General features: G+C 51.8%; 1 protein-coding gene across 3 annotated transcripts; it reads right to left on the minus strand.

Moving 5' to 3' along the window:
- Positions 1 to 233: 233 nt before the first annotated feature.
- On the minus strand, positions 234 to 7,489 carry MLF2 (myeloid leukemia factor 2). Of its 3 annotated transcripts, none has more exons than XR_014318066.1 (8): positions 7,160 to 7,489; positions 5,599 to 5,725; positions 5,239 to 5,274; positions 3,091 to 3,144; positions 2,226 to 2,351; positions 1,715 to 1,874; positions 1,382 to 1,622; positions 234 to 815 (listed from the first exon to the last, which is right to left on the minus strand). XR_014318066.1 is itself a non-coding variant. In XM_082766596.1 (8 exons), exons 1-8 carry the CDS (start codon positions 7,207 to 7,209, stop codon positions 803 to 805), a joined length of 732 nt encoding a protein of 243 aa, XP_082622722.1. In that variant the 5' UTR covers positions 7,210 to 7,337; the 3' UTR covers positions 234 to 802. The 3 variants fall into 3 exon arrangements, 2 of the variants coding, with proteins under 2 accessions (XP_082622722.1, XP_082622721.1); XM_082766596.1 differs by having other exon boundaries at positions 1,457 to 1,622; positions 7,160 to 7,337; XM_082766595.1 differs by having other exon boundaries at positions 234 to 1,622; positions 7,160 to 7,337.
- Positions 7,490 to 11,371: the final 3,882 nt, after the last annotated feature.

Here is an 11,371-nt window from a genome sequence, read left to right on the forward strand (position 1 = left end):
GAAGCTACAGCAATTAGAGTGTCTTTTTGCAAGTGGCGGGTGGTTGGGTCCCTTACAATTTCCATGTTGTCACTGAGCATTATCTCACTTTAACAATGCGAGAAGGTTTTATAGGAAAAAAAGCCTTAGACACTGAGTTTCTACTCAGCTGCTTCCTAAGGATATGAAAGAGGTTACCTAATTCCACATCAGGAACAATTAGATTAGCAGGAAGTAAAAAAAACATCCGAGAATTCTTTAGTTTGTTTCTTTATTCAGTAAACATCTAGTTACAAGTTCCACAAATTAAAAAAGTGGGGGAGCCAATCAAAGAAAGGTCAGGGGGCCCACAGGTAATCCAGCTTTTGTTCTGCTCCTCATCTCTCTAAAACACACATCCTTCTGCTTCTCCAGAGCTGCACCAAGGACCAGGAGGGGAAGAGAAGCCTTTGTCCCAGTGAGGGGACTAACACAGGGGTCTAGCAGGATTCCCTCATCTTTCTTTCACAGGGGACTAAACACAAACTCCAGAACCAGCCCAACCCAGCAGAGGAAGAGTGGAAAGGATGGAAGAGGCAAGGTGGCAGCTCCTCGTGCCCACCACTACTGGCAGAAAAGAACCAAGGGAGAGCAGAAAGGGAATGGGCAATTAACACGTTCCTTGCACATCAGTGAGATTCTCCGTGACCCACGGCAGCACCCAAACGGGGCAAAAAAGAGCAACGCAGAAGATTAGTTGCTTTGTTTCAATTCTTAAGTGGAAAGGAGGTTAATACTAAATTTGAGGAGGGTCCAAGTGGAGCTTTGAAGGGGCTTCAGAGTTTCACTGTCTGTACCTGGGAGGAAGGGAAACAAAGAGAGAACATAAAAAGAGTAAGTGGTGATTAGAAAGCAGCACAGAAGACAGATAAAGGCAATCTTAAGGGTGATGGTTAAAGATAAAAAAAAAAAAAACAAAAAACAAACAATTCACTGATTTTCAAGCACTAGATCACGTGCTAGTGAACCCTCAAAACACAGGACAACAGAGTTTAGCACTTATTTGTATTTCAACCTGTTTTGACAGTAAACATTCTCTGAGTTCTACACAATGACAATATAAACACTCTGTGGATTGTGGTCCTGCATGATCTCATACCACTTCAACCACCACTTATGGCTGACAGCATCTTCATTTCTTGATGACAAAACTAACTTCGACAGTTTCCACTTTTCCACTCAGAACGTGATTTTCTCAAAACTCCCACCTTCCCCTGCTCTTCACAGTATCTGGGAAAACACACCTGATTCCAACGCTTCGAAATACTACAGGACTGGGGCAACGAAAAGAAAGCCCATACGGCTAAGAAGCAACCGTGCAGTGGAAGATGGAAAAGAGAAGTCAAGCCTTGTTAAGACTTACAATAGTGTGTGGATAGATTTGGGGGTGAGCACGCTGCACCCCCCACAAGGTCTGCTCTGGGTTCACCAGTCATACCGACGGGACTGTCTGGAGGGAGAATCCTCAGGGCCCTGGATGGCGAGGCGAGTCCCTTCGGCCCGGCGGCCAGCGGTGCCCTCGTGGCGTCGGTACTCCAGGCCCCGCTGTGGCCGAAAACGGGAGGTCTCTCGCCGCCACTCGTCGTCAAACGCAGCCGCATCACCTAGGGAAGGAAAGGAGAGCAGGCTCAGCTGGGGAAAAAAGGAGGAAGTGGTTTCTGGGTTTGCTGGGGAGGAGGACGTGGCCAGCGCTCACTCTCGTCCATGTTGATGTAGTCCTGCCTTTCTTCCTGGTCGCCTGTGCGGTGGTTCCGGGACCGCTGCATGATGTGGGCTCTCTCCCTGATGTGGTGCCCGATAGACATTTGTTCCAAGCCACTGTCTGAGTCCCTTACAGTCCGCCTCGTCTCACGGATCTGAGGGCAGATGTGTGCAGGATCAACGTTTTAATTCACTCTTCCAGCCCCAGAAGGCGCTCCGATTCTTGCCTACAGAACTTCAGGCACGTTGCACTGCCACCATTCCCCGTATGTCAGATGCAACATAATAATGAGGAAAAAAAAAAACAAAAGGATTCCCTCCCCACCATCCCTTCCCAGTGGCCCTCAGCATGGTTCAGTGACTCACAATGCGTTCCTCAAACCACAGCTGACTGCAAAACAGAACTGCTGTGGGTGGCCAACACCGAGGCACCAAGTGAGATCTATTCGCTGTCAGCAAAGCCAGCAGCCTCGTGCTGGGAAGACACACTGCAGCCTCTCTCTTACCCCGCCAGGTGCTGAACGCATCTCTGAGGTCTCCTGATAGACTTTGGGCCCATCACCCAGGTTGGAATAGGAGATGACAGTTGAGGAGGTAAACGTCTGGCAGTTAGCACCGTTTGTCATATGTTCCTGCAAGGGGAAATGAGCAGTGGCGTAAAGCAGAAAAGGGAGGGAGGAAGAGATTGCGGTTACGTCTCTCTCTGTACAATTAAGCAAGAGGGAATTACAAAAGGAAGACTGTCCAGCTCTTCCAGCGATGCAACGAAGATGGAGCCAGGCTCTTCTCAGTGGTGCCCAGCGCCAGGACAAGAGGCAGTGGGCACGCACTGGAACACGGGAGGTTCTGTTTAAACATCAGGAAGCACTTCTGTACTGCGTGGGTGACTGAGCACTCTAACAGAGAGGCTGCCCACAGAGGTTGTGTGGTCTCCCTCCTTGGAAATGTTCAAAAGCCACCTGGAGATGGTCCTGGACAACCTGCTCCAGGTGTCCCTGCTTGAACCGGGGGGCGGCCCAGATGACCTGCAGAGGTCCCTTCCAACCCCAACCATTCTGGGATTCTGTGAGCGTAGTTCCCGTGGGTCCATCTTTCTGGAGAGCAGCTCTTCTTGTTTCTTTCTGAACAAGCCTACCCACACACTTCCTTCCTCCCCTATTTCTCCTTGCTGCACTCACAGCAGGTATGCCCCAAGAAAAAGCTCTGTCATTTCACCCTGGCCAGCACACAAGAGAGAAAGCCTCTGCCACCCTAGCAGCTTGAGAGCAGCCAACACAAAAGCAGCACAATAAGGTGGGAGACAAGAGAGGACGGTAGGAGCACCTCCAGTACTCCCCCCTTAATACAGAGGGATTCATTGAGGGTTCTTACCATGTTCCCAATCATGTCATTCATCATGCCAAACATATCCATAAAGCCACCTGCCTGAGAAAAAAGAAGAGAGCACAGGAACAGTTAGCTTGGACGGATACAGGAGAAAAGAACTACAATAAGCTGTCTGCAAAGGCCATAAAACTGATGTCCAAGAAGATAAATAAATAAGTAAATTTGTAATTTTCCCTTTCTATCAGTAGTTCAGAAAAAAAAAGAGGATTTATAGTTGCTGTTCTCTCTGGTCTCTCAGGGTGCATTGCCCAGATGTTCTAGTTCTCCAGATCCCCAGAGAGGACAAAGGGTGTTCTTTTAGTGGGAGTCTGACTCCTCGTTGTGGTTTCACCCAGCCGGCAGCTAAACACCACACAGCCGTTCGCTCACCCTCCCCCCTCCCTCTCTGGGATGGGGGAGAGAAACGGGAAAGTGAAGCCTGTGAGTTGAGATAAAGACAGTTTATTAAAACAGAAAAAAAAAATAATAACAACATTAATGATGATAATAGTACTACTACTAATAACGTGTACAAAACAAGTGATGCACAATGCAATTGCTCACCACCCACTGACCGATGCCCAGCCTAACCCCGAGCAGTCCAACCCTCCTTGCCCCGGTTAGCCACCCCTATATATTGTTTAGCGTGACCCCATTTGGCCAGTTGGGGTCAGCTGCCCTGGGTCTGTCCCCTCCCAGCTCTTGCTGCTCCCCCAGCCTGCCCGCTGGCAGGACAGAGAGAGAAGCTGAAATGTCCTTGGCTTGGTGTAAGCACTGCTCTGCAACAATTAAAACATCAGCACGTTACCAGCACTCTTCTCATCCTAAGCCAAAACATAGCATCCTACCAGCTACCAGGAGGGAAATTAACTCTGTCCTAACTGAGACCAGCCTGACTCCTGAAGAACTGGGGTTTGCGAATCCAGGCACTCAACAAAATTAAGAGTCGAAATCTCAGGATGTGCACTAACAGTGGACTTAGCCATGAGACAGTCATCCTCAGGGATGTTTTCGCCTCATCACTATCAGCAATTAATTTAAACCACATGGGAGTTTCCAGAGATTATATTCTTCCTAACATAATAGCTTTTCTTATTTTTCCCCAATAAACACCTCGTTTTTTAATCTCGTAAACCTACAGGCTGCAGTAACGTACCGGGCCAGCAGGTCTCACAGGTTAATTGTGCAATACGTAAACAGAATTACTATGTCAGTTTAAATGTGCTGATTTTTTGTTTTTATTTTTTGCTTCCTCGAGTACATTCTTGTTCTCGCTTTCAGCAGACCAGTACTCACATGCAACGTTACAATCCTTTGAAGTCTATCTATTTGTATTATTAATCCTTCTCCGAGCTAGAACAACTTTGGGACGCTAGCCTCTCTCGCTGAGGCAATCCCACAAGGCAGCTGAAGTTGCTGGATCTGTAATAACCTATTTCCACCGTATTATTTCAGCAGATGACAGATCAGCATGCTGTACGTACGTGAGAACACCCTTCTCACTCCAGTCCTGTTCCCCTCAATGACTCTGTTGGCTCTTCCGTCCGACACCATTGGCAAAGGAGGTTTAATAATCACCTCAGCCTAACGAAGGCCAAGTCTTTTCCTTACATTGTCATAGCTCCTCCGTGACCTCTAAAATGTATCTGTTGCTTCTTTTTAGACGTATGAGGTTATTAAGAGACTTTCTGCTCTTCCTGGGTATTAACTCTCCCAGTTCCTACTAACTGTTGTGCTATAACAGCTTTAGAGCTCTTCCCTGTTCAAGGTTCAGATCCAGCCCATCCATATAAACAGATTCTCCCCTCTAAAACAGCTCACAGGCCGGGTTAAAACATCAGAGGGGAACAACCAAAAGGCCTAAAGTCATACAGCAATTCATTGCAAGCGGTCCAAGAAAAGCCAGCTACATTCAGCTTCACTTCAATACCCTCTTCTGTATTCCATTTACTATAAATCTGAAGACAAACAGAGCTCATCCTGGTCTCCTCAAACCATCCCACCCTCACTGTTCGTCCTCACCATCTACTACATACGAGATACACACGGTCTTGGTCACATTTTAGCTACTAGCTAACAGAGTGCTAATGTATCTCTGCATGAAGCCATTATTCGTGAAGCTTCAAACTTGACACAGAAAAAACGAGTACTTACCATGCCCAGCATCCCAAAGGGTGAGATAGCTCCTGCCTGTCAGGACAACAGAAAAACAGAATAGAGGATGATCTCGCAACAGACAAATACTACATCCTCCTCAGATCACCCACACCCAGACCCAACAAGTAAGTTAAGGAAGTGTCCCACAGACCCACAATGGTTCAAATCGTATCACTGCTAACAAATCAGATGGAAGTAATGCTTCCAAATTACTCCCAGTTTTATTGGTTTACAGCCTTAAGAAATAACACGTATGCCTTCCCTTCCTTCCATCTAACACAAGAAGGCAAGGGGCATGCCCAACCCAAGACACTGCCTTGTCAGTGTCTGAGCCCCCGCACTCAGCCCCTCTTTTACCTGCATCCTGCGGCCGGCCTGGCGCGCCCCAGGAGTGGTCCCATCGGTGATGCCGAGCAGCGGGCCGAACCCAAAACTTCCAGAAAACATGCGGTTCATGTGCTGCCGGTGGATAGCAAAAGGGTCCCTTTTGAGAAGGTTGGGAGAACAGCGGTGAGGAAGGGATGACAGAAGACAAAGCCCTGCATAATAGACCTGTTCTGACAGAGTTTCTCTTATGTAACTGTGACTGTACTTTTTAAAATGAAAATTACGAGTGGTAATCCCTGTGGCTGGAAAAAAACAATTCTGGATCTCATTCTTTTCTTGTTTCTCATGTGCTAACTGATGTCTGTTCAGCAGCAGGTTAGTGTTCTGCTCCTTTTGGGCTAAGCATGGCTAAAGCCATTTCAATTGTAATTTTTTTTTTTATCCTTTCACATACCTGTGCACAAACACATTCAAATACAAGGACCGAAACCTGTATGGCCTGACACTGATATTCCCCTGCCCCAAACCATCTCCACCTGCTATTTTCCTGTGATGTTACGTGTACACCTGCAAGGCCGAGATCACAAAGCTTTTGCAGGTCAAAGTCTCAGAGTCAGAATGAAAGAAAACAATAATTAGGGTCCCTAAATGCTTTTCCTTTCTTTCTTCTGTAGCCTCCACTTTGATGGCTGTATACACTGACACATGCTGGAGAAGCAAGGAGAGAGAAAGAGCAGGCACAAACTGTCACAAAAGACAGCAGCCACAGCAAAGAGGCTGAGAAATACCATAGCACTTCCCTGCCCATTTTACAGTCTGCATTTATCCTTCCTCAGCATGAATAACCTGAGCGGCACAGAGCTTCCTGAGATCACAAAAGCACCCAGCACAAACCAATACTTTTCTGTCTCTACTGGAAATGCTTTGCATAATAAAAGCCAGACTCATCCCCGCCACATCAATAAGCACACACACTCATTCTGTGACTAACTGAGACATCAAGGTCTCCCCTCCTGCTAATTTGTTTACAGCTGATAAAGTTGGTGATTATCATCACTTTTGTAAAGAAAAAACTGACTTTTTTCCTCCTGCACAAATTCCTCCATATTTAATGAAAACAAACTCTTACTGCGGTACAGTCTTATCCTTATCTCTGCTTCGGTTAAGAACTAGCGAGCTTTATCAAGAGCAACCAGTCTGCGGACAGACAAAAATACCGAAGTGAGAGAGAACACATGAACAGCGCTTGGCACTTTTGGCGGATTTCAAGATTTATATTTCAGAGCCACTAATTTCCTGCTTATTTAGTTTCGTGCAGCGTGACAACTCCTTTACGAGCCTTCTTCACCTTCCGCAGAGCAGCGCCTAACAAGCAGGAGAGCCGACGTCCCCCGTTTGAACTGGAACCTTCCTAGGAAGGAGCCCTGAAGCCAGGAGATGTGTTAAGCACCCTACCCCTCTCCTCCCCAGCCAGCTACGAGGCACGCTGGCCTACTTTCCCTCACGACGCCTCCTGCGCTGCCCCCCGGAGCCCCCGCAGTGCCGCAGCAGACCCCCCCCAAGCCTGCCCGAGCCCCCCAGCACGACTCACATGGCGAAGAGGGGGTCCTCGGGCTCCCCATCCCTCATCAGCCGGAACATGCTGCCCGAGCCCGCCGCCGGGCGCTGAGCTGAGCTGAGCTGAGGTGAGCTGAGGGGAACTGAGGGGAGGGGAGGGGGGGGGGCAGCAGCAGCAGGCCGGCGCTCCTCACAGGCGGCTTCACCCCGCCGCGGCCGCCCCCCGGAGCCCGGAGCAGACCGGGGCCGGCCCCGTGCCCCTTCCCCTGCCCGTGAGGAGGAGGAGGAGGAGGAGGAGGAGGCGGAGGGGAGGAGGGGGCGGCTCACGGCCCGGCTGCCATGTCCGCCCGCAGCCCCGCCCGCCGCCGCCGGCTCGCCCCGCGCGCATGCGCAGGGCCGTGAGGGGGGGGGGGGACGGGGGGAGGGCGGGAAGCGGCGGCCCCCAGCGGCGGCAGCGCCCCCTAGCGGCGGGCAGCGGAATGGCAGGGCAGGGGGAAGGGGGGCGCTGAGGACTGCGCCTCCCGGTTTGGGGTCAGATCCCGAAACTGGGGGCCGAGGCTGAGCCCTGCAGGGCACTCCTCTAGCTGTCCTTGCGATTAATGGTGTAAGCGTAACCCGTGTTGGCAAAGAGCGCGTTACCAGCGGTATTGCCCCTCCAGCACACCCTGAGGGAGCTTGCAAACGTGTATGGGTAGCACTGAGCAAAACCCTGGACGGATGAACTGGAAATGCAAACCCCCCCCCCCCTTTTTTTTTTTTTTGTTTTCATTTCTGAGAAATGCAGAATCTGCATTTTTTTGCATGCAATGTTTCTGCACGGCACACACTGCACTACATCTAACGCGCTCCAAGCGCTGGGGCATAACCGCCACGCACCGAGGGGAGAGGAGGGGCACGAAAAGCAGGCCTCCCGTCTCGCTTCTGTCACGCTCCCCGTTTCCGTCCTCGGCCGTGAATAACAGCGGCCAGCCCCGTCCCTCCGTTTCCGTCCTTTTTTTTGAGCCGCACAGGTCCTGCCCGAGCAGGAGGATGGGGGGCAAGGGGAGGAGGAAGGAGCTCAGGCAGCAGGCAGGAGGTGAGCCAAGGGCAAAATGGCAGTGCTGAGCCACGCCGCTGCCCCCGACCCCACGTCCTCCCTGCCTTGCCTGGCTGCCTTGCTTCCCTCCCCCCGAACACCCCAGCCAAAGGGGCAGCCACCCGGCAAAGCGCTCCAAAAGCAAACCGAGCGTCACGCGGCGCAGGTAAATAAAGCCTGCCTTTTTACCCGCCTCTTACAGGCCATTCGGGCCAAGAAGGCAGCTTCTCAATAAATCCCAGAGCCCCTATAAGACAGAGAAATCCTCGTTGTACAAAAGCAGAGCCACGCACGGCCATCTCCTCCTTGGTTCCCTTCGCCCATGCCCTTTAAGAAACCTTCACCCAACCCCTAATTCTGATGGAGGGTGTCCCGAGTGAAGGATCCCCAAGTGTGACAGCTCAGATTTGGGATGCTTTCGGAATATTGTGCTCGTATTGAGAGTGCGTCTGTCACCCTGAGTGAGCACCACGACCTCCATCTGTGCTACGTTAGGTTCACAAAAACAGCGATTTGAAACCTCCCTCCCCTTGCCAGTCTTCTCGCAGGCTTGGTCGCATCCTTAATCACTCCCTTTTACTCCTCGGGTTTCCTCTTGCTGTGTTACACGCGCTGCTTCCCAGCCCGCAGCAGCGCCCATTGACATCGCCTCTCAGGAAGCCATTTCCCAATGCAAAGCTCGTCCAGGGGTTGAATTCTTGGAAGTGTCCTCCTGGCTTCTGGATACGGCATCGTGGAAGATGAACAGAAGTATTAATCTCCCTGATTTTTAATGGGAACAGGACAGAAAGATGAGCAGTGCGTATCAAACAAGTAAAAGTGCACATCCCCTCCTCACACTGAGATTTTGCTGGTTTCACTTTACGTGAAAGGGTACAAGCCCTGCGTCTGAATTTATGTAAATATAAGGAAAGCAAATGCAAATACATGGCCTTCTGCTCTGTTGTTCAGCACACAGTTTGGAGGGGGTTTATGAGTTATGTTCGTATATGACACTTATGAGTTAGTTCACAGAATAAAACTCTTAAAATATCTGGTGTGTTTTGGGCTTGCTCGGAGTTCCTTCAGCCTTCAGCATAAATGCTAAACTCCCCTCCCCCAGTGAAACGATACAGTGACAGGACTAGGAAGAACTATTAAAACAAAATGTATAAATATTTACTTTAGGAGCATGCACCCTGCATAAGCTAGAAGCAGAAAAATACTTATCGCAGATGAAAGCCCACAGAAATAAACAGCCATGTGGCCACGTATGAAGACATACATGCGAGCCTAGAACACATCTGTAGAAAAATACCATATTTTTATTACATACATACTATACATACATACATACTATAAACTCACAAAAGTAAGTGCATGTGAAGATAGAGAAAACACCACCACTGCACACAAATGTGTGTGTGTAGAGATGCACACACCTATGTAAACACAAAGCACAAACAGCACACACCATAAAAATTTTAATTTACTGTACAGAGAAAATTACATTCATATTGTTCTCCGGGCTGCAGACATGCATACTGTCGATATTCCCAAACAACTATGTATCGTGTGACTTCTGTATCTCTTTCATCTTGTCTAAGGGCATAAGACTCCAAAAAGGGTGGAATGAATGTACTCTGCTGAGGTTGCAGAGCAACTTGGAGCACAGATTGGGTCGTGCATCTGCACGCCGCATGCTGAGTATCGCTGCGTACGCAACAACGAAAAATTCAGGCGGGAGAGAGGAGCAGAGAAAAGCTGTGAACCGATCCAGCAGGTGAGATGTGGAGCAGTATAAATGTGATGGGAGAAGAGAAGGCACAGGTAGGTGAGGCTGTGAGGGGATGCCCTCGGGAGCTGAGTGAAGCAACCGCATGCCAGCAGCCTGGAGAGCCCCACCAGCAGGAGCTGAAGCAGAAGCAGGCGTGTTGCAAGGCACGAGGAGGGGTTTACACGGGATGTGAGTGCGCAAATGTAATTGATACAGGGAAAAACTGGACGGGTGAAAAACGTGAGCGGGTGTCTGAGCTGAATTTGGTACACGGCACAGCACGGGAACGTCCCGCTAAGGGCCGTGCGGGGGTGCAGCTCTGCAAAGATAAGGGCAGAAAATCCGGGCTGGCGCAAAGAGCGGCGGAGCCACGGGTCACGCTGCTCATGGCACACGGCAGCCCAGCACCTCCAGCCACCTCGTCGATTTTGGGGTGTAGCTCCAGAAAGTATTAATTTTTGTTGTTGTGGCAGGAAGGAGGGATGAGAGAGGGTGCTTGAACTGAGTATCAGGGCTTGGATGCGGATAGCTAGACCCAAGAAGCTGGCTAGGAGGGTTTATGAAGTAGGAGAGAAAGTAATTAACGTGTTTTTATTGTTTTTGCTGTTTGTTCTGCGTTAATGTGTGCGTCTGGGTTATGTTACGGGTTCTTTGGGGGCAGTACGCGCTGTGTGTGGCTCGGAGGGGTGGCTGCGGAGGAGACAACGAGGCGGGGACCTCTTCAGCCTCACCCCACACCTCCTCAGCCTCCTCTTCCTCACACCTCTTCCCCCTCGCCCTCCTCACACCGCCCCTCGGGGGCCGGGCGGCTGCGAGCCGGCAGCCGGCGGGGCGCGGTGCCGGGGCCGGGCAGCAGGGGGCAGCCCCGGCCGGCCGAGCGGCTCCCAGCGGGCGGCTCCGCCACACGGCCCCGGGGCCGGCCTCCCTCCCAGCGCCGCCGCCCCGCAACCCCCTCAGCTCGCTGCGCCAACCGCCCCCCCACCACCACAGGGCCGCCCGTCAGCCAATGGGAGCCCTGTTGCCAGGCAGACGGCTCATTTGAATAGCCCAATGGGGGCTCCCGCCCCGCCGCCCCTCCTTATATGGGCAAGCGGGAAAAACAGCCCGCCCCCCCACCACCACCCCGGCCGTTCCCGCGCGGGGCCCCGGCCGTTGGGAGGGACCATGGGGGGGGGGGGGGGGGCGCGAGTGGAAAATTCCAGGCGGGAGCGCGGCACGCGCGCGTAGGGGGGGGGGCGGGGCCAGGCGGCAGCGCGCGCGCGGCCTCGCGGCTCCCCCCGGGCACGGCGCCAGCGCCGCTCCCGCCCCGCCCTGGCACCTCCGGGGCACCTGCGGGCGGGGAGGGGCCGGGCCGGGCGGCGAGGGCTCCGCGGGAGGGAGGGGGAGCGGAGGGGAAGGGGAAGGGGGGGTGCCCG

The sequence above is a fragment of the Aythya marila genome (assembly GCF_965140915.1).
Source record: "Aythya marila genome assembly, chromosome: 1".
In the NCBI taxonomy this organism is placed as follows: Eukaryota; Metazoa; Chordata; class Aves; order Anseriformes; family Anatidae; genus Aythya; species Aythya marila.